Below are 23453 nucleotides of genomic sequence, written 5' to 3'. Positions count from 1 at the left end.
GTATGAAAAAAGGTTATTGCTACTCTGCCAAGGAAATAAGACAATCTACAGGAGAGAAAGAAAGTGCATTGCAAGTCTTCTCTAAAAAAACAACCCACGAGCTTATATAGCCACTATGGGCTATAGCTACCCAAGTACTAAAGGTGTACGAACAAGAGTCTCTAGCAATTCCTTCTTCATTCTAGCTTTCTTCCTGCAGCAATTCCTTTTCTTCCCTGTAAAGGCACTTTCTATATTCTATATCCTTACGCAGGGAAACACTTCCCATTTTCCATCCCAACAAACAGAACAGTCCCACAAATACACAACATTCAGAAGGAATTTTAATTAACAAAATGGTCCAGGAAAGGGAAGGGAGAACCCAAAAAAACAGGCCATTGCATTTGAAAGGTTGCATGTCAGTCACTAGGTATGCCTGCAAGCCCATGCACAGGAAACCATTTGGACCTTTGTCAGTGCAGAACTTGTCTCAGCTTCCAGAACCACTTCTCTACTCCTTCCTTATATAAGCTAAATATTATATACATATATAAAAAAAATACAAACTTGAGTTTGTTATAAAGTGGCTTCTCTCTCTCCCCCTCCTATGCTTGCTTGGCACATGAACGCATGCAAAGCTAGTAGGCTCCGAGGGCTGCACAAACAGCAGGTTTTGGCAACAAAAATATAAACACAGCTAAAATAGATAAGCAAGATTAAAAGCCACTGAATTGAAAACCATATATTTTTCCAATTGTATAGAATTAGGACTACAGCTATGACTTAAAACTGTAAGAGTCTGTCATCCTCTCTCCCAACTCATGTCAAAGTTCATAGCAGCATAACACGAGATTCCTCAAGAAACATCAAGCCAGTGTTCTCTGCTTCAGGAGTGAGTTCACAGGTCAAAGTTTAGTCTGTCCGAAGGATCATGGGGGGATGCTCACTGTCTTCATCCAATCTAAGGGAGTTGGTTTCATCTTCCAGGCAAGCTCCACCCACAGCACCCAGGTCATCAGTATAGGCTGGGGAGAAAGGAACAAGTAGTTGGGGGATCAGCAGCACAAACTAGGGCTTGGACCCAAAGTGAATGATTAGAGCTGAAGTACCAGACGCTACTTGCAACAGTTTCACTGCCACCTTATGTTTGCTTTTATCATGACCACGTGTCTCCAAGCCATGAGCAGTTTATGATCAAAATTAAAGTACTCTGCGTGTGTGCAACACATACTGGTGATTTGGGCAGGCTGACATTTTTCTTACTCTCCACTCATGCATTAAAGCTGCATCTGCAGTGCAGGTGCTACAAGTGCAGACTGTCCCTCCTCTGCAGTTGAAGCACTCACCTGAGTGCCATACAAAGATGGTAAAAGCCCCACTGACTTGAAGAGCTGCAGCATTAACCAAGTTTTCATCCTCTTGACTTAACAGAGCAGTGAATCAGGCTAAAAGGTCACTGTTCACATAAAGTAACAATAGGAGAACTTATCAAACTTGTTAAAACACCACACAAAAAAGCCAAGGGGGGCTGTAATTCAGATTCTTTGCACAAGGTCTGGGCAGAACTTCTGTACAAAATAATTGTGTTAGGGTATCTCAAGAACCATTTAGGAAGTACTTCAACTACCGCTATAGTAATTGACCACAATTAGAGACAAAGTTCTCCCCAGAAGGTAGTAAAGATGAGTGATCCGTCTATAGAAGGCTACTGTAGATCACCAGTGCTTTTTTTGCTGCTGCTCACCAACGCTCCACATCACTCACGCAGTTATGAAGAGCTCAGTGTGGAAGCAGACGAGCTCACGCAGCCATCTAGAATGAAGCAATAAGCAGAGGTGCTCTCTGCCCCATTTCCAGCCTTCTCCTTACCATGCCTTGTGGGTGAGGAAGGCACATATGTACCTTTAGTCACAGCAGCACTGTATGCCTGCGCTACCAACGGCCGGTCATGGGATGCAGACTCTAAAATTTCGTTGGCTGGCTCCATACTGCCATCGAGCCTAGGAAGCAGAGAGAGGTTAGCTGGAAAGGTGATCTACCTGGGCATAATATAGCTTTAGTTGACAGTTACAGAAGAATATCTCATTAGATGCGCAAGAATAATATGTATACACATGCAACAGAAGAACTGGGTCCCTCCATTCCAGAGGACTGAAGAAGGCATTTGACAACACTTCATATTTAACAGTGAAGACTCATCGGTGACATGCTTGCTTCCGACATGGCATCAGGATCTAAATCCTAGTAGCTGGGGGTGAGGGAAGACCTAAAACAGGAGTGTGGGATTAAAATAACCATTCTAATCAGCAACATTACAGATTCTCTGTTGAGCTCTGGCCACAACAGAAGCGGTTGCTTCATACATATATACTAGAAAACCTTCAGTGAAGGCATTAGAGCTTTTCAGAGATCAAGAACTTGATAAAAGCTTCCCTCTATGAGGCTTCATCTGCAAGTGAAACCAGAGGTCATACCTTAAAATGTTCAGACAGATGTATGATTTTTGACCAGTATCATAGATTGACCAAAGCTGCAAACCTGGATCATCATCAAGAGTTATTTGCTTTAGTTCTATGATTGATCATGTAAGTAATCTGACTATATTTTCCTACCAAACCTTACTAAAAAACAACAGCGCCTTGTCATATTTTCCCTAAGTGTTCTACAGCACGCTACGGAACATAAGTTGGCTGGCCTATATGCAAGGAAGTTTAATGAGGGGTATTGGAGAGGGAATATAATAAGAAGCAGTAGAGAGAGAATACAGATAACTTCTTAAGCCAGACTCTCCCCTGTGAAGTCACAGTAACATCTTTTTCTCGTGTCTGTAACCATTTACTGACGAAGAGGATGGTGTCAGTCGTTTCAAGTTCTTGTTTAAGTAACTCAAACTGCTAAGTAAGAGGAAACAGGATCACACAGCTAACAGCGATTGATCCTCTGCTGCAATCAGACAGTGTTAGGTTTCTACTGGTAAAGTGGTGCTTAGTGTAGTAGAAACTAGGAAGGCAGGCTCAGGGGGATTCTGAAATTACTCATTCATGTCCGAGGTCCAGAAAAAGATTAGTTTAAAGAAATGAGCTGTTTTAAGTTAGACTTTTGCAGAACAAACAAAGTTTAAGAACATGCTGGATTTTGTGAGGAAATAAAATACAACAGCCCTCGGCTAACATGGACTTACTTGTGCTGCTTCATTAGTGTGCACTCTCCTCCTTCTTGGGGGTCTAGGTTGTACATATAGAGATACCCATCAGCAGCTCCCACCAATAAACGAGGGATTTTCTGGATTCTAGAAAGGTTTAGGGGAGAGCAACACATTAATAAGAACTTAAGAAAACACACTCTCCTCTCCCATGATTAAACCATCATTTTCCACACTCCTGCTCCTACACAGGGAACATTGTTAACAGTTAGACAGAGCACCCAGGAAAGAACTATGCATAAAAGGTAAGGCATAACCACATTTTGGGGCTAACTGGATGCCACAGGAATCAAGCAACTTCTATATAAGCCAGTAAAACAGATTCAGAAGTTATCATCCTGTTGTCAAGCTTCGTGCAACTCCAGAGACAAATATTCTAATGGGAAGTATTTACTTATTTCAGAAATGTCACAAGGCTTAATTATTGCTTAAAGGGTGCTTTGAGATCAGAGCAGTGAGAGTAAAGACATGAAGTCAATTTAGCATAAAAACTATACAACCCCCACAAAATAAGCTTACTAGTGCTCAGCTTATTGCTGTTGTAGCTGTGCCAAATGGGACCTGCCTTTGGTGAAGACAGAATAAAGATTAGATTCAGTCCTCAAAATTAACTTTAATGAACACTATTGCTGGTTTAGAGACAAGAATAATGTGAATTTGCTTTCAAAGACTTCTCTAATGGTTCGCCTGGATTGCCTAATTTTGCAATTTGCTAGAAAAACACACAGTACTCCTAGCACTAATGAAAGTAAATACAAGCTCATGGGTCTGTTCTCAACATTCTTCTTTCATACTTAAGACATCTTTAAACAACTCAAAAATAGTCTAGTCTCATCCAAATATGATGCCTTTTCACAGACTGCGAGGTGTTAGCTCAAACACATTGCTCAAACTGGAAGAGGCTTTGAAATGATTCCAGGTGATGGAGTGAGCATACGTTCTACAGTGTCAGCCCCTCCGCGGCCTGACACGGCAACCCAGCGGAGAGGTGAATGCAGGCTCATCTTTACTCACGTGGCAAGTGCACAGATGTTTTTGTGCCCACAGAAAGGCAGGCGGACTGTAGCAAAGGCTCTACCCTGGTTGAACATTTCTGTTACTTGAGAGGGCAGATAGCTTGTTGAAGCCATCAGCACTTTTCCGAAGTAACCTGTCCAGGTTGTAGGCTCTTCCTGAGGTCTACAAGTCAGAAAAGAGTGATTGAGTTTGCCTTCACATTAGAGAAAAAGGTCTGTAAAGACTCTGAAACATCTTTATTTTTCAAGATATTAAGCAGCTAGTTATTTCTGAAGAGAAACAAGTAACAGCCCCAAGAAGTCCGGTGCACTCCATTTATGCTACAGGGCACAATGTGTCCTACAATACCCTCAGTTTGTTATTTAAGCGTGTCTGATTGAACTGATACTTCTGCTTATAAAACTGCATTTTGTAAGGTTCATTACACAACAGAGAGATCTACTGGGAAGTGCTACACTTCCCGATTTTATTCGCCTGTTTATCACTAAGCAAATAATTGTTTCTAACAACTTCCGCAGAAATGTAAGTTAGACTGTCCTCCCAAATCATAAATAGAAACATATTACAACGTGGTGCCTTTTAAAGCCCTATAGGCAGCTGGGAGGCATTGCTGAGACAGCTCTTCCCATATGGATGTCAGAAGAGGTGAAACACAAATGTAACTGAAAACGTTAAGGCTGCTCCACATTCCTCTGCCTCTGTTCACCAGGAGAACAGTACACAGCTCAGCTACAGCTGCTGATTCACCAGTGACTTCTTACGCCCTTTACAGAAGTGTTCAAATGAAGTTTGTCCACACTTTGGAGAACTCATCCTGTGGAGTATCATCAGTTTTAAAGCCTTTTCCTTGAAAAAAAAATCTAAGAAAAATCTCTGAAACCTACTTTTCTTTCACAGTCTCAAGTTTGAAGATATGCACCGTCTCTGTGTTACTGGATGCAGACAGAAACATGCCATCCATGCTGAAAGCCAATGAACAGATGCTCACACACCTAGGAAAAAAAGGAAGAAAAACAATGAAGCATTATTTTTGGCATTCCAGTACCATATCAATTGGTGTAAGAAAGCTAGTGTTAACTAACTCATAGGAATTGACTTAAATGAGAATATTACTTCTCCACTTTGGTAGGTAGGAGCCTTTCTCCACATTTACCATTAAGGAGCTCCATAACGTTCATACGAGCTGTACTGTGAGAGCTGGGAGGAACTGTGGCTGCATGGTAGACTCACCTGCTCTTCTCCTGTCAGTGACTGCAGGTGACTCACAATTAAGCCGAAGTATTTGGCTTAATTAATAATTATGCAAATTTCTCAGTCACCACTGCTTCGCAAATAAGAAAAAAAGGACATTTCCATAATAAGCACTCTGAAATCAGATATCTTCCTAAAAGCACTTCAAGAGCAAGATCCCCATTAAAGATGTTCAACTCTGATGTATACCAGACATGGGCATCAATTAGTAACAATCTGAACTCAGTCTTACCTCTGGTATAAAGTACAGTAGAACTACAGAGTTACTACTACCACAAATCAGAGTACCATTTCACAATGGCTATCAATGATCACTGCACTAGAAGGATTTAGAAGAGAGTGAGAGTATTGAATATACTGCCTTCAACTGCCATAAGAATACAGTATCTCTTACAAAAGCTGACCCACTTTAAAATTCCCTCACCGATATATTTTTAAAAGACAAGAGGGAGTACAATCCTGACAGGACTGATTTGTAGAATAGTCAAGTCCAAAGGAGTGAAACTGGAAGACATTCAAGCTAAAACTGTTGTAAGCATACAGGTAGAGACGAACGAAGATGAGAACAGGCAAAAATCTGGATGCCAGCTCAATTGCAGAACAAACTTGAAGATCTACCGTAAGAAATGTGCTTCAGATAATTAGCCCAGTTGAACCTTACCTCTTCACTCCCCTTCGGAATTCAAATAGTTTCTGTCCCTCTGGAATGGAAAACACTCTTATTACTGTCCCCTGTAACGAAAAAAAATAAATTTTCATTTCAAGTTTGTTCATTGTGTATTAGCTCTAGCGAGCAGAGTACAACTACAAGCAGCAAACCATTATGCTGTTAATGCACACCACATATTAGTATGAAATATTTATGGAGCTTGTTCGTAGGATGTGTTTAAAGAGAAACAATGAGAGGTGGCAGCTACTAATGTAGAGAACGAGCTATGCATCAAGAACAGCCCCCCTTCTTATCATATTTGATCATGAAAATGAGTGCACTAGACAAGTACAATCACCTGGATGTCTTTGTGACTTTATCAGAAGCAGTTACACCTTTATATTCTAAGCTGATTACTCAAAGATCAGAGGCTTCAGACTGATTTACACAATTTAGATGGACAATTTATCATCACGTGCCATAGACTAGCAAGACACTTCTGTATTCTGACTTTTAACTGTCTTGTTTTCATCAGGAAGACAGCATCAAAACAAGATTATTAATTTCTAAGTAGTATCCTGCACCAAAGGGAGACACACTTAGAGAACTGCCCCGATTACAGGCAGATTAAAATGTGTTTAAATAAATAACCGTATTATCCACCGTTTCACAGCACGGAAAATACCATTAACAGTTCTTAACTTAGATTTGCCATTAAAACTGTAAACCTTCTCTTTTGGCACTTGTGCTTGAAATTGTGCACGCTTAAACTTACTTAAAATGCTTAGAAAAAAATTTCATTTTAATCACTGTCAGCAAGTCGATAAAAAGCCACCTTACCTTTTCTGATGCAGTGGCAAGTTTAGTACCACTTGCATCAAATGCTAAAGCAGCCAAGGGACTATCATGAGCTGGGATCATATTAGCAGCTCTCTGCAGGAGTGAATCAATAAAATACAACCTTAGTAGAGTACAGGTTAAAAGCTACATGTTTGCAGTGTAAGACTGCATATTTAAGAGCATTCAAGTCAAATACAGGTCTTGCTTTACAGACAACAGCTTCAATATTTGTTTCAGTAACTGTCAAGTACATAATTATCACTGAAGCATGTGCATATAGAGTACAAGCAGTAGAAGGATACTTAAAAGACAATTCAAATAAAAATTACTTTACTCCACCCATTTGCCCAACTCTACTTATCAAATCTAATATTAGCGCCTGAATTTTCTTTGCCAACTTTCTGTGAAGTCTAGCTGTAAGAGATACTGCAAACTGATGTAGAGGAACCTGACTGAGTGTCCTAGTAACTCCTCCCTGAGCAAGTTGAGTCGTTTCCAAAACCTGCATCTTCAGCAGTGGAAACAGCATTCACAGAGATCCTTACCAGATTGATGGTGTCAAAGACCTGTACTTCTCCAATAGTTGCACTTCCTGGATAGGCCAGGTAGCAGTTATCATTGTTTATCGATAAAGCACACAACCCTAGAAGGGGTGCAGAAACACAATTAGAAAGAGGTGAATTCCAAGACTTACACAGCAAAACTTGCTGATTCTGCATTTGAATACTATGGAGACAACTCAAGTTATCCTTGGAAGGTATCAACAGGAACAGAACAAGGATGAATAATCTCAACTTGCAACATGTATCAACTATTCAACACAAATTAAAGTTTAATATGAAGTAGGAAAGAAAGAATACTCACAAAGCTACAGTAAATGCTTAAGCATTCTACTGCTTAAGCATGTAGAATCTCCCATGTCTGCCATGACTTCCAAAACATTAACCTGACAAAACCTTTAACTACTACCAAGTGCTGGAAAAATCCAGTGTGTATCTCTGCTACTTCTAAGATTTCAACACAGCCACTCTAGGAGACTAAGATACTGGGAAAACACAGTTTAAGGCAGTCTGCTATTTGTTCTCAAAAACTTCACCTGCAATAAACGGGTAGGCTTTAAGACAACACTCATGTATTTAATAGTTACTTTTATTTGAAAGTGGAATTAATGCTACGGTAGGAAATATCATACGCTGACACAGAGTGTACTTTTCAGAGTTATGCTAGCTTCTAACATACCTGCAGGATTGGGAGGCGTCTCCCTGATTGTATGTAATACCTTCATGTCTCTTATGTTGTGTATATAGAGAGACTCTTCCAGACATACTATCAGCCTCTAGACATGGGAAAAGAGGATGAAAAGCTGATAAACTGGAGATTAGTTTACCAATCCTAAAAAACCTGTATCCCCAAATGCAGTAGGTACCCTCCAATAGAGAAAAGGTCATACCCACCTGATGGGAAGAAATAAGAATCTGACAGAAGATAACACAAGATACACCTCTTGACAAGGCTTCAACAGCGCAATACTATACTCAGGCGCTTGAGCTGACCAGTGCACTTCTCTCAACCATGCTAGCGCAAACTGATTTAAATGAAAATGATTTACACTACTAGTTTAAGTCAGCAAATCACAAACCTTCATTTAAAGCTCTTTTTCTTCCATACCTGCCCTTATTTCCCCTCCCCTGCACAAAAGGCCAATTCACGTGTGGAAATAATTTTCAGCTTTGGCTAAACAGAAAAAAACATGCAAGACTTTAACCATTTATAGAGCCTATTACTTACTCATTGTCATATGAGAGGCTTTTTTTTTAAAAAAAAAACAAACAACCCTTAAGGTAAGTCCTTCAGCATCTCATTTACACTTTTGTAGACTACATCTGGATGACTAACAAGATGTTTCTCATTTAATGCTACCTCACTATGCCAGAGATCAAATCAGCCACCGTTTCCCTTATGATTTTAAGCAAGAATCCCATCCTCCCACACCTGATTTTTGGGGGCAGGAATAGACACTAAAAAGATTTTTCTTCTTCAGATGCCATTTTCTCTACTTTGAGCAAGCTGGCTGAAGACAGAGAAGTCTGTATTTCCAGAAAAGCCTACTAATGATTTAGCAATACAGCAAACTACGGTTTCAAGTACTTAACTGAAAAATTTCACCAGTTCAGTGGTTTATTTTTTTGAAAGAATTCAGCAAACTGTATTTAACAACATCAGAAGTGAATAGATGACAACTTTAAGTTTATGCCTGAACAGAAACTGTCAGTTTCATGTTACTTTCACATTTAGGATCACAGGATGATTGATACTGGGAGGGACTTCAGGAGGTCTCTAGTCTTGACTTCCCACTCAAAGCATGCCCAGCTTACTCAGGGCATTTTCCTAATTAAATACATAAACATAGAACCAAAAATACTTAACTGAATATGAGTACCGAGATGCCATACAGAAGCTACAGTTGGAAAAGTGCAAGTTAATTTCAAATAGCAATTCTGTCACCAAAGGAAGACACATCAGTCAGCAAAGCAAGTGCCAGAATAAGATTCACAACCGCTTCCAGTGTTTTCACCCAACCAAAATTACTACTCACCTGTCTATTGAGTTTGACAGCCAAGATGGTGTTGGAGTAACTGTAGTTGCAAATCTCTGTCCCCTTCTTAAAGTGACAAACTTTCAGCTTGCGTGGAGCTTTAAGGCTTACTATGGCCACCAGACTACTGGAGAACAGCCTCTCCACAATGCACACATCTTCTGTGTCAGCTGAGGAATCACAGTAATGAGGGAAAAATAGAGAGGGAGATTTTAGGGAAGACGAATGATGCACATCAACAGGAAATACTGTCTTAGAAAATACAGTCTAAGACCACGAACATTCTACAACAGCAGCTCAGAGTCAAAGTGGGATGCAGGACAGGTTTTTCAAAGCAGAAACGCTGCACAATGAATGCTCATTTACAAGTATTTCCTCCCCCACCCCAAGGTGTCATGCAAGTTTATGCTTTGGAACAGAGCACCTACTCCTCCCTGCCCAAGATCTAATAGAAAAAAAATCCCAGATGCAAACCCCAGCAAACTGTCAAATTCCAAAATTTTAGTCTTCCCTCATCTCTGCAGAAATCTAGGAAAGCAAAGGGTTTTTTTTACAGTTTTGGGCATTTTTTTTGTGTGTGGTTTTGTTTTTAAAGTTTATTATGCATAGAAGGGCTTTTGATGACCAAAAACTTTGGAGTTTCTGCACACCTCTCCACGAGGAGCTGTTATTGTACTTAAAGAAGCCGGTAAACTCATTTGTTTTAAGACTGCTTCAGCCACTGATCACATATACCATCTTCTACCTGACAGTCCCTAACAACAACGTGTACAGGAATCACGGAAGCCCAGCACGTATGCGTATAGCCATGAAACAGTGTTTTGTCAAGTGTTCTATTGTGGAAGCGCAGAAGGCAAAGGAGGAGGAACAAAAGTCACCATTCAAAATGTGGGGAAGACAGCAGGAGGGAGGAATGACCAGGATCTCTGGCAAAGAAGCACTTTCAAAGCTTTTGATTATAGTACAGTATCAGACCAAGCTGGTACGAGTTCAAGTCCCACCACCAGTTACCCTGGCATGTGTGTTTCCCCCTCCCATCTCCTGAAGCTCCCCTCCAAAAGCCCCAGAGACACAGGGGACAGTTTTCACAGCAGGAGAAACCTGGAGAGAATTTTACCATTCTCTGCAGCTCTTCTACAGCTACCACCTACACTGGCTCTTCCATTACAGAACTGAATCAAGACAAGTGACTTGAGCCTTTGGTCTTGATCCACTGAAACAACCAAATTTTTCAGAAGTCAGTATCTGGATTAGCTCAATGCTTAATGTATTCCAAACTGTAAAACTGCCAGGGAAAAAAAAGGAAAAAAAAAAAAAAAGAAGCAAATTTATTTCTGAAGGCTTCTGTTTTAGCTAAGGGACGCATTAATTAATTAATTGGCACTGTTCTCATCACCAATGACAGAAATCCCCTGAAAAAGAGTTCTTTCCAACATTCTCAGCATATGACACTGTCAGCATTGTGCAACATGTCTGCTTTGAAAGTGCTTTTTCTGGGCAGTTATTTCAAGAAAAAAAGAAGAGAAAATATTTAATGCTTTACATTCTTGTGCGAGAGAAAGAAATAACCTCCTTAAGGAAAAGGAGCAAGTTTATACTAAGCATTTTCCGTATGCTATGCAACACAATTGACTTTTATCTAAATCTCATATTTAATAAGGTGCTTTTCCAGAGAAGACAAAACAGCTCACAGAGGCTTTGAAAATTCAATTTCCTCATACACCAGGGATAATGCATTTTAGCAATGCTGTTGTTTTCAAGGAATTGTTCTCCATTTTCCTGATGCCACACACAACATGAAAAAAAAAACCACAAAAGTTTGCCTCAATAAGTTTATGCAGACTTTCAAATGCAGAGGTCCATGTTCCTTGAATCAGATTAGTAACATAAAAAATTCTCAACTATTTTACAGTGTATGTTATCAGCTTTCCATCTAAGCCTGAAGTCCTCCATAGCGATGGCATCCTTTTACAAAAGTCAGAAGACCAGCAGAGACTGGGAATTCTTACTCTCCCAAGCAGGCAGGAGAACTGGTATTTCAGAGGAGGAACAGCAGCAGAGATACAGACGGAAAGAGTGCTGTCCTATGCTGCACTGATGGGAAGTGTAGGCAGCAGGCAAGGCACACAGGGAAGAGCACTATCAAGAACTAAGCAGTCACAGACAGAAGAAAAAACTTTCAACAAGAAAAACATTTAGAAGTTATAGACAATCCTTCAGTCTCATCATAAAAAGACTTACTATAACACAGATAGTTACCTTAGAGAAAGGCTTTGTGACAGACTTTTAATTAAATTCACTTTAAAAATAGAGGACGCACCTCTGTTCCTTTGTCTTCCCCTAACAGGAGGAAGTGATAAAATCTCTTCACAGCTGCCAAATCATGTATGCTTCCTAAGAAGCAACCATTCAAGTACAGCACCAGGCTATACTGCACATCCTACACACAGCTGACCTGAATTAATCATGTTTAGAAGCACTAGTTAAGCCCTATAGCAATGCTGTTAATCACAGGTGTTTTCTATTTTTTATTTCTCCTTTACACTACAAAAGTCAGCATTGCCAGGAACTCAGATTCAAAATACAGTAAGAACAAAAAGAACTGCAAAACGATTTCAGTATCAGCAGTGAGGGGAGAACAAGCAAATACATAATAAGACTACGGTTTCATAAACACAAGCATGTAGCATCACAGAAAAGAACTGGTTAGAACCAGCTAGATTATGATCAGCTGTGCTTTTATTCAATTTTTAATCCAAGAACATGAAACATGTTTAAGCATTCATTAAGCCTTAAAGCCCCTCCAATCTAATACTTATTTTTACAGGGGGATCAACTGAGCACGGCAATTTGTACTGAGTCTCAGTAGAAGTCAGTGATGGGAGCAGACACAGAAACCTCCCATTCTTTTCAGTTGTTTTCTCAAACACAAGACAGCTGGGGCATGTTTTGTAGTTTACTTTAGACACCTACACAAGAACTGGCAGATTAATCTTACACAAGAGAGGGAGAGGTCCTTAAAAGCACTACTCAAAACAACAAGTCTTCAGACCTACTTAAACTGGACTGGGAGGCAGGAGGCACATGTCTGGGAGGCCTCAAGATACCTTTCATTGTGGAAAGGAGGTACCAAATACATAGGAAGCCCTCCACCTCCGTATCAAATTTTAAACAGGCACAGTTTGCAAGCTCAAGACTGAACATTATTTAACTGCATAGAAAAAATTATGATCTCAAATATTTAGACCTGCTGCAGGCACTACATGCCCTACGAGCAAAGGTCAAGACAGGCTGGCTTATGGAGGTCAAACCATCAAGTTTTCTACTAATATTACCTCACACACTGAGCTCTGTATTTACAGACTTAACACTCATGGAAAAAACCCTTAAAATATCAAAAAGAGGTTAAGCCAACACAGGCATCCCAGAACAGTTTGAAGGCAAGACTGGAATCGGCAGGTCTAAATCCCCAAACCAGCTGCTTTATTGGTTTATTGCAAGATTTTGAGCAAGGCACTTATCTAATCTGTACTTTTTCTTTCAAGGACCACCCAGAAGAAGCAGTCTTACAAAGTTCAGTTCAGTCTCTCTCAATATGTTTATTCAGTGTCTTGTGTAACAGGAGTCATCTTCACTGAGTCTCCTGGGGTGGTATCAGGCCAGATACTGTAAGTGCCTAACATACTGCAGAGGTCAGGTACCTAAACTCAACGGCATAAAATGGAATTCAAGCCACTGATTAACCAGTACAACCAGACCATGACTCAAACACAGGCAGATATAGCTGCAACACAATTTAACCTGACCACAGGTGCCTAATTTGAACTTCACAATTACTTTTCTCCATTGACTCTGTACAGAAACAGACTGTCACCACAGATAATAGGTGATCTGAATCACACACCATTTTCAAAATTTAAGATGCCACAGGGTCAGGTCACTTAGGGAATGGAGTCTGAAGACAACCCTGTTGCGCAGCATGGTACACCAGGATGCTACTACAAATGCTGACATCATAGCTATTGGTACCATCTGTTCACACGGAGCTTACATGAAAGCAAGGATACTCACGCATAGCATTCATAGTTCACTTATTAGCACCTCAAAAAAGGGAGGTCTATGAAGCGCTGGCAAAACAGGGGATACCACTTATCCCCATGCTTCCCTCCATCTCATATCCTACTCAACTGTGACCAGTATTGAGAAGTTATGGGAATTTTGGATTATTCACCATTTTGTATGAGTAAACTGGCAGCTATCGTGTTAAAGCATTTTTCAAATAGCAAATGCTAGGATTAAAGATAAGCAAGACTTTGCTTTCTTATTTGATAAAGGTATATTAGTGGTTGCCTGCCCCAACAGCCAGTCTAAAGACCCAAAAGACACACTCTCACACCAGTAATTTTTTTTCTTTATGCCCAGCTGCTATATAACCTGGCCACTGGACATAAAATTAGAAAAGCAAAGAGTTCTACTCATAGCTAAACCCAATTTCCCAACATACCAGCTAAATTGAAATACAGAACACTGATAAACAGTTTTACCCTGCCAGCAATCAATTGTTCTGTATTTGTGTGATATTTCATCATACACTTAAGGATCCTCTTATGTCAAACCACCTGTGAAAAAATGAAACATGTCTTATTCTTCCCAAATTATGCCAACTGGGGGGATAAAAAAAAAAGAAAAAAGAAATAAAGAAGATACTCACTGCATTCATAGATCTGCTCTAATTTGTCCACAGAAGAAAGAGAGAAGAATTTGTAGCCTGATTTACTGCCAACTGCAAGGGATCTGAAAAAGAAACAAGCCAGTCAGGAACATAAACTAAATCAGCTGTGATTACACTTGGACAGATTCTTACCCTATTCTAAAACTCCAGTTGGGTTAGCTCAGCAAGAAAAGCAATAAAAAGCTTGCCTGAAAAAGCCGTGATAGATACAGCCAGCTTCCTTGACTCTGAAAAGGTGAAATAGCTTCAGAATTACCCCAGGTGTGGGATCCTGCTTCACGTTTTATGAAATGAGAGTTCACAGCTTAATGTAAGCCTACTGTCCAATTCATACTGGTGACTTCTCCACACAACCTAAAAGCTTTAGTGTGGAGGAGAGATGATGACTTGAATAATGTAATACAAACCAATTACATCATTGCCTCATCATTAGAGGTGACCTCCAAGACCTTTTAAACTGGGATATCTAGGGATTTTTTTCCTCTTTATACTGCAACCTTGCCCAACCACCCCAAAAGAGCTTTCATATTAAAAAAAATAAAAAGGAATTAAAGACCGCCAACTCTGATTTTCTCCCATTTTATTTGATGATATTCTAGCACCTCCAGAGAACATTGTTAGGTCTCAGTCTTACAAATACTCATGCCGAATCTTTGATCAGAGGCACCCTCTTAAAAATGCTAGTCACTGATGTTGAACAGATTTTAACAATAGTAGAACATTAAAAAACTGACTACAAACCCTTCTTTCCCCCATTACTCAATTTTCACACTTAGCTCACAGACCATTTAATTGCTTTTCCAGTCAAAGACTGGTCTTAAATTTTAAGCTAGAAAAACCTTTAGGCTTGTCTTGCAGGTCTTTACACATCAAGACAGCAGACAATGGCACATTTTTACATTCCCCTCCCCATGTGCAGGATGACTTTATGCCACAAAAAGAAAATTAACAGTCAATACAGTTGTGCAGAAGTGTATTAGTATGCTTATAGTTCATATATTTCTTACTGCCAGGACACAAGGAGAAAACCTAATTAAATTCCAGTAAAATGTATTTTGATATGTCAAACTGTGCAAGTCATTCAAGACAAAGCTCAAACCCAACCCTGCCAGTCACCCTGCAAAATGCCCTTCTGAACTCAGCATGACAACTCTCTCAGATGCACTAATCATTAGTTCTGCATTTAGAATACAATACAGATTCCTAGATTTCTTGCTCTTTCTATAGTTTCCTCTCATAGCTCCAAAGCAAGCCCTTTTTAAACTTGAGGGTACCCAGAAGATTAAAAATTGTTCCTCAAATGGCTTACCCTCCAAAATTAAGATCCCCAAACACAAAATCAGCTTCTGTATGATGGTATGACCTTCTCTTCTAGAAAAATATACAACTGGCACAGTCTGATTAAGTAGTTATATTTAAGAAGGTATACATCTTCAAATTAAAATACGCACCACCAGGACAGAGAAGTAAGCCTCCCCAGATTCAGTAACAAATACATTAAAAAAGGATATTAGGCATAGAGACAGAGAAGCAATTGTAAAGCAAAATTTTGTTGCGGCTTCTCTAAGTCACCTTAGAAATACTGAATTTAGTTTTACTTCAGACAAAATCGGTATGTTCAGCAGACTGTATCTGATTAGTCAAAGACATTTCAGTGTTTTTCCTCAACTACTTTTGTACAACTCAGTGAAAATCCAAATTCTATGAAAAAATATGAAACTGTAATGAGTTAGCTTTTGTTAGATCACCTACTGCCTCCCTCAAAAGAAAGTTTAACAAAGAATGACATTAAAACTGTCACTTCAAAGGTAAACAAGCACTCAACCGAGTTAAAAATAAAGTGAGTCACAAGACTCCTTGCAGTGTAAGTGATGTACAAGAGACACAGGATGATTTCCTCACAGAGAATTCCATGTAGTAGCTATCTGTGAGTGTATTACTAAGCAGAATTGATTCCTGTATTGTACCTACAGCTTTGAATACTGAATATTGGTGTATCACTGTTTTACTGACAGTATCACTGAAACCAATGAGGACGCCCATTTTTTTTGTTCTACTGACTATCTATATCTCATTTAAATAAGCTTAAATGGCAAAAGCTAGTTGTATACATGATAAAAAATCATTAGATTGAGTGGAAGCCAAAATGAAGAAGCACAGAATGGACCTTTCCATCCATGGCAACTGCTTTTTTTTTTTTTTTTTCTTCTTCTTTCTTTCAGGATCAAGGTAATGAAGTCACAATCTGTTTACACAGAACAGTTCAAGTCAGTGTAATTAAACCCATTTCAGTATACAAGCATAAGTGCAAAACAACCCATTTTTCTTCTAGAACAGCACTCTTGGTTTCAGAGGGCTTCTTTTATTTTTTTAATATACTCTCAAATTACTTCTTATGAAACTGCTGGAAAAAGGCTTTTTATATGTAATAAGAGAACTCGCTAGGCTGAGTTATACCAGCATAATCACAACGATTTAAATCCCCCATCTTCCCCTGCACTGATATTACACTTAAGCCCTTAAGACAGCTGATAGCTATCTGAACGACCAAATCCACAAAACAAGTATCTAGCCAAAATTACCTCACCTCCAAAAAAATGTATAACCATACGGGGAGGAAATATGATCAATAAGCCATTCAATTATTGCTCAAATAGACAGTGGCCAACAAGAAGCTACTGTAGTTTATCAGAAGCTCCTTTAACAACATGGGCGTTATGCTTTATTATCACCAATTTTCAGAAGCTGATGAGAGACTGAAATTGAAAATAAAATAAATATCCAAAAAACCTGCCTTTTTTCTTCTAACATTATGCTACACGCAGATGTTTTTTAGCTCTATTATGTGCAGTCTCTATTACATACCTTAGATTGTAGACTTTGAGCTATTTCATCATGAAGGTTGTCTACTCAGTACAAAATTACCAATATAGCCATGATTTATGAAACTGTGCTTACCCACTTTTTTCCAAAGATAATACTGTAGTCTGATCCAACACTACATACATCTTGAGCGTATTTTCAAGAGTGGCTGTCATAAATAATTAAAACTAACCTCATCAAGCAAACAGTGTTGGAAGATATTTCACACACTCATTTCAAGATGCTGACATTCACTGTAAGCACACTCACCTAGAGTGGGAAATCAGTTGGTCCAATCTCTCTGACTCCTTAGAAACAAGTTTTTTCAGGTGGGTTAGAATCATACAGGCTTTCTTTTCCTTCTTTAATATACACACAGAAGGAAGAAAACCAGTTTTTCCCTTTCTGTATCATAAAGGACCTTAACTATTAATCAGAAATATTCTACATCAATCAGAAAGATCCTGCTACGGGCAGCTCTCTCAAAGATTAAAACCAGTTGCAGTACAAACAACTACAGAAGTCATTACTATTTTAAATAACTGGTTAATAGAACCTACTTTCATTAGATACAGTCTCATTATACTAATGCTTCACCTTATTTCAAAAGCAATGTAAATTTCCAAAGACAAAACATCTGTGAACAAAGGCTTATGATGAAGAAGGGATTTTTTTTTTTTAGATTTAGTATTAGTATTTAGATTTAGATTAGTATTAAAGAAAAATCAATAAAACCACATAAAGCAAAGTAAGTTTCCTTAGTAATTATGTTCTTATTTTCCCCTCCTAAGTATCTGCTGAAACCAAAGTTGTAACATCTTATGGACATGTCTTAATAGAAAGGTCAAGAATGTCATTATTTTGGGCAAGAGCTAGATACAGAAACTCGTATGTTCAACATTTGTCAGCAACACTCCGACAACTCACAAGACTTTCCCATTGTTCTTATATTAAAAGAAAACCAACACAAACTTAAATCTGCTATAGCAAAGATCACACTTGCTCATCACTTAACATGCAGCCGCAGGCTGGGACAACAGGAAGTTCTTAATCCAAGCAAACACAACTACTCGCAGGCCAAATTCCTGTCCAAATTGTCACACACCGAGGAACTGCTCCTCTGGCAAGCCCACCTCAGCTGCCATCTCCACTGCAACAACAGCAAGTAACATGACATACAATTGCGTCTCGTCTCTCAACGATCTTCCCTGAGCACAAGAGTTACACGATTATGCTTCCTTCCTTTTTTTTTTGTGTGCGTGTGTGTGTTTAGCATTAAAGCCTCCTTGGAATAAAAAGCTCTCCTGTCCTCAAGGATCACGGGAGAATGACACCTGAACCTCAGAGAAACAAAGGCTGAGGAGCAAATGCCCAGCACCTAACCCTTGTTCTTCCCACCACAAGCAGTTTACTAGAGATCCAAACGTCGCATAGAAAGGGAACCAGAATACAACTTCTGCAACATGGAGCGTGCTATACAACTTTAGAGCTATAATCTTTTGCTCGGAGCAGAGAATAAAACTGATTTACTTGGAGAAAAAAAGGGCAGAATTAAATCAAAAAGAACAGATATATGGACTGATACCTGTTACATGTAACTCCATACGCAAATGAAAGCGGAGACTAAAGACAACCCTGCAAGTAAGGCATACACCGGTGTTTTCATTACAGGTCCAAACGCAAGGCTTCCTTTTGTCCTTTCATCAGCAGTCTGTTTTCAAAACTACAGTGACTATTTTGTTTCCAAATGCTGTCACGTGATTACTTATTTTTAAAAAGGCGACTAAAACTTCTCTACAGTCTGTTGACTTGCATTATTTTACAAGCAGGTTCTTTTGGTTTCTTTTTTTTATTTCACAAGCAGGTTCTTTGGGTTGTGGTTTGTTTTTTTTTGGTGGGGTAGGAGTGTTTTTAGTAAATGACAATATTAACTTATGGTGTTCAGATTAAAGTTCTTCCAAAGCATTTCTCTGTAAATATTTGTGTAACAGTTTAAATACTGAAATTTTTACCTATTTTATAGATATAGATTTTGAGATCCTGAAGTTATGTTTTGCCTAAAAAGCCACAAATTTCTACTATATTATGCCTTTCCCTTATGGGTTTTAAGGCTTGTATGAGTCTGTGAGGAGACTTTAATTTTTCATAAGTGTATCTGTGCTCAGTTTTAGTAGTTCTCCCAGAAGTAATACACAGAGCACTTGGATTTAAGTGGTACTTCTTACCACATGATCGAGATTTAGAACTGCTAAAACCTACCTAGCACTGAGATCACCCACAAGCTTCTGCTGCACGGTTTTGCTAGGACATCTGAGTTCTGATCAGTTACTTCACTTTCATCTGCAGGCTGGAGCTTCTGCCTCTATCAGAGAACGCCAGTCATGCTGAGTTGTGCAATGATTGATTCACTGGGGAAAAGGGCTAGGTCCAAAACAAGCACACCAACATCTTCTGAAAATTACCTTCTCCATGTTTTTATTTAATGAAAACATATTATATCAAAAGAGAAGCCACAAACCAACCACTTCTGCTGCATTATAGGTGGAGTATTTTCAGGCAGAGTTCCAATCCCAGCCAATAATTCAAAACTCTCACATAAATAAAGCTTAGGGCAATATGGAATAAAGAGGCAAGACAACACTTGCAATAACGTACATACTATTCCAAAAGACAGTATCACCACATACAGTATCCACAAATGAACATTAAAAAACCCAGAAGTTAAGACTGGGAAAAACAACCAACTAGAAGCAAGATAGAGGATACCTGCTTCAGCCACCAGGGACTGCCACAAATGGGAAAAGCAACAGGGACTTTTATGTGGACAAATTCTTCTAACTACCAGCAATCAAATTTCCCAAGACTAAAAACCATCATGAAGCTCATCTCCTTTTCCTACAGGAAACAATAATTATCAACCCTTCATAAAGCCTAGGAAAAGTTAGCCTCACACCTATTTTTACCAGCACCTAGCCTTTTCCTAATACAAGGCAATTGGCTCTGCTGCCTAGGCAAGCGAAGTACATATGAGCAAGAGTGGAACTGGCACCTTGTTAAGTTGAAGGTAAAAGCTTTAAATGCAACAACAGCAATGCACTCATGTAATTTATTTTCCAGTTTTGTTTGTCAGCGATTTTTCTAATTACTGAAGCACGCCTTAAAACATGATGTGAGCTCTACTGACTGGGAAGATGTAAACAAAGCTTGTCTTTCATATACTGGCTGAAAGAATATGCATTTGTTTACCTTCCATGTCTGGAGAAGGACTGCAGTTATTTGTAATAAGTTGAAAATAAGTAAGCTTTCTGAGGCCTAGCATGGGAAGGTGTAATTCATTTCTGTTGAGCTCTTTTCAGCTCACTCTCAGCCTGGTAAACAGTGATCTAGATATATAGAACAGTATACTAATAAACTCGGAGAGCTGACTTCTTGTTTCTCTACTCAAACAAGAAACTAAGAGAGATCAGAGGTGGGGAAAAAGAAAAAATACTTTAAAAAAAAATCAGATAAATTTCAGTTTAAAGAACTTACACAACCACTAAATTCTACTCAGTTTAAGAACTGGAATGCAACTTGGTTGTTTGGGTCACTTACCACATCAGAGAAGTATTTTAGTAAGAAGCTGCTCAAAGACATCTGCAAGACTGGTTTTATACTTACTACTTTTCTTCAAGACTCTATTAGAAAGAAGGAATACTTATTCAACATCATCCAACCATCTCATTTGTCTTAAAGTAAGTGGCCTTTTAAATTATTCTCAATTTTGAGACAAAAATATGAAAAGGAGCCTTTTTATATTTATGTAGTTTCTATAATGGATATCTAAAAATGCAAAAATATTCCAAAATTAAACAAAAGACCTAGTATCCCAAGACTTCAAACGGCAGAGATATATGGGTCTGGATAACATAAAAAGATACATCACCAAAATTCTTGTCAGCTAATCTCAAGGTGCTTTACATATTTAATTATTACTAAAATATATATATCCATCTACCTGTACAACAGACATTAGAATGCTGAATATAATAAAAAAACAACCAAAACCAAATTCAACTGAGACACAGAAACTGAAGAATGCTTTTTGGATATTTATGAAAATGGAAGGAGAAAAGTAGCAAAGTTGCATACACAGATGAGGAAAGAAATCACTAGCCAGTTGTTGTCCTCCCTCCCAGTAAACTCAAAGTTAAAAAGGAAACACACTTTACTCTTGATTTCAAGATATACAAACCAAACAATAATAAGTCTGTATTACATTTTCTTTCTTTTTACTTGTGTCTCAGGTTTGTTCTCAAGTCAAGCCTGCAGCTCTCTTGTTCAAAAGAGGGTTTTTTTGTCACAACTCTGTGATCTTTAAGTACCTACAGCTCTCCACAAGGCTAAGGTACAACTGAAAACAGGCAGTTGCTCTAAGGAAGAGGTACTAATGCTTTTAGATCACAATGTTGGATGGCACAGTTTAACTTCAAAAACGTATATAATGATCTTTATAAACTGCAAAAGAAAGAAGTGACATTTCCTAGTTATTATGACTTGTTTTGTCTAGTAATAGGTAAAAAATGGATGGTATCCGAGTAAAACGTGGGCATGTTTCATACACACAAAGACCAAATGAGCTCTATATTTTACTTGATGAAAAAATGTGAAAAGTAGTTGCAAAAAACTTTGGCTCGAATCAATACATGGGTAGTTATTTACTTACAATAAATGGCAGACTATTGCTCCCCCCCCCATTTACCATAAGTTATTCAAAGCTTCTCATTTCAAGTCTATCCAGCTCCACTTGCTCAGCTCTTCACCCCCAACAAAACCTACAAAACACAGTATTTCCTTCTGTGACGTGACCTTTCTCCTCAATCTTGGCTGTCACCATAAATAATCTTGTCTTCACAATTCCCATGTGCTACAATACAATACAATACATGCTGAAGACAGTCATAGATCGCTCTGGTGAGGACAAGACGTTGCTGCTTGTAAAACAAACAAATAAATTGTTAAAATAAAAAACCACCACCACACAGGTGGATTATGCTCTGTGATGCCAAGCTGAGCTCATTTCCTCTTACTCACTTCCTAAAACAAAACTCATCCTTTCCCAAGTACAAGTTCTTTCAGTTACTGCCCCCCCCTGTTTCATCCCTCAGGTATTTAAGACAGTCAAATCTTTCTTTAAAGGATCTTTAGTACTCCAATTCCAACTATTAGGGATTTCTTAAACTGAAAAATATTGCATTTTAATACCCTATAGAAAAATTAATATGCACTGATTAGTTTAAATATGCTGCAACGGTTAAATAACCTGCAAGGTGTACAGCATGAACTGACTGCTTCTAGAATTGAAATACAAAAAAAGTAAGTGCGATTTCAAGGAGCACATGAGAAAGACGTCTTCTTCAAAATCAACACCAAAAGCAGCATGGGCTCGTGCAAATACCTTCAAGCCCAAGGCATAATGCTTCAACACCGATAGCAGGTGAAAATAAAAAGGCTGTATGAAAAGATAACTCTAACAAGGTGTGGGATGAAATCTTTGCGCCTCCTGGAAGACCAGAGTCTTCGTGTCACCTCAGGCCCTCCAGAGGTTTACCCCTCACGGAAAGCAGACCCAGCTCTCCCTCCCTTTCCCAAAGCAAAACGAGCGATGCCCCAAAGCAGGGGCAGGGAAGGCGCCCCAGGGCAAGTCAGGGGGCCGCAGAAAGCATCAGGCTGCACCCACGGCGCCAGGCTGCCCCCGAGCCCTGCGCCACCGGCCCCTGCAGCCCCACACTCCAGAGGGGAGGCTGAGGGGCCGCCCCCCCACCCCTCGCTGCGGGGACGAGGGGGACCCCGGCCCCGCTCCGCGGCTGCCAGGGCAGAGCCTGCGGCGGGTGGCACCGGCGGGGCCCTGCCACGCCCCCCCCCCAAGGCCGGGCCCCCTCAGCGCCCCCCGGCCGCAGCCCTCCCAAGTGGCCTCCTCCCCGCGCCCGGGCCCTCCGGTCGGGCCGGGCCCCCCGGCCAGGCCGGGCGCCGCCCCCTTACGTGTTGTCCTGGTTGAAGTTGGCGAAGAGCAGATGGCCGCTGCCGGCGTCGCCGCTCTGACTGGCCAAGTTCATGGCGGGAAGGCCCTCGCCACCCCCGTCCGGCGGGGGGGAACGCCTCCAGCGGGCAGCGCACCTCAGCCCCGGCGGCCCCGGCCCCCGCCGCGCACCCACGGCCTCCTCATCCCCGCCGGCCCCTTGTTTACGCTGCGGGCGGCGGAGCGGCCCCGCGCCTGCGCTGCCCCGCCCCCGCCCCGTCGGCCCCCGCCGGCCGCCCCCTCCCGGCCGCCGTACTGCTGGCGCGC

General features: G+C 40.0%; 1 protein-coding gene across 6 annotated transcripts; it reads right to left on the bottom strand.

Annotated features, from left to right (window-relative positions):
• Positions 1-305: 305 nt before the first annotated feature.
• On the bottom strand, positions 306-23382 carry WIPI2 (WD repeat domain, phosphoinositide interacting 2). 6 transcript variants are annotated; one of them, XM_056336069.1, is made up of 13 exons: positions 21870-21942; positions 14246-14328; positions 14039-14153; positions 9535-9704; positions 8178-8274; positions 7484-7581; positions 6939-7031; positions 6111-6181; positions 5083-5190; positions 4196-4360; positions 3161-3268; positions 1849-1979; positions 306-1004 (listed from the first exon to the last, which is right to left on the bottom strand). In XM_056336069.1, the coding sequence occupies exons 3-13, from the start codon at positions 14121-14123 to the stop codon at positions 892-894; spliced, it is 1239 nt and encodes a 412-aa protein (XP_056192044.1). In that variant the 5' UTR covers positions 14124-14153; positions 14246-14328; positions 21870-21942; the 3' UTR covers positions 306-891. The 6 variants fall into 6 exon arrangements, with proteins under 6 accessions (XP_056192044.1, XP_056192043.1, XP_056192039.1 ...); XM_056336068.1 differs by lacking the exon at positions 21870-21942 and adding an exon at positions 19388-21860; XM_056336064.1 differs by lacking the exons at positions 14039-14153; positions 21870-21942 and adding an exon at positions 23150-23382.
• Between the last annotated feature and the right edge of the window lie 71 nt (positions 23383-23453).

The sequence above is a fragment of the Falco biarmicus genome, chromosome 4, assembly GCF_023638135.1.
Source record: "Falco biarmicus isolate bFalBia1 chromosome 4, bFalBia1.pri, whole genome shotgun sequence".
NCBI lineage: Eukaryota > Metazoa > Chordata > Aves > Falconiformes > Falconidae > Falco > Falco biarmicus.
This window is presented reverse-complemented; position numbering and strand designations above follow the sequence as displayed.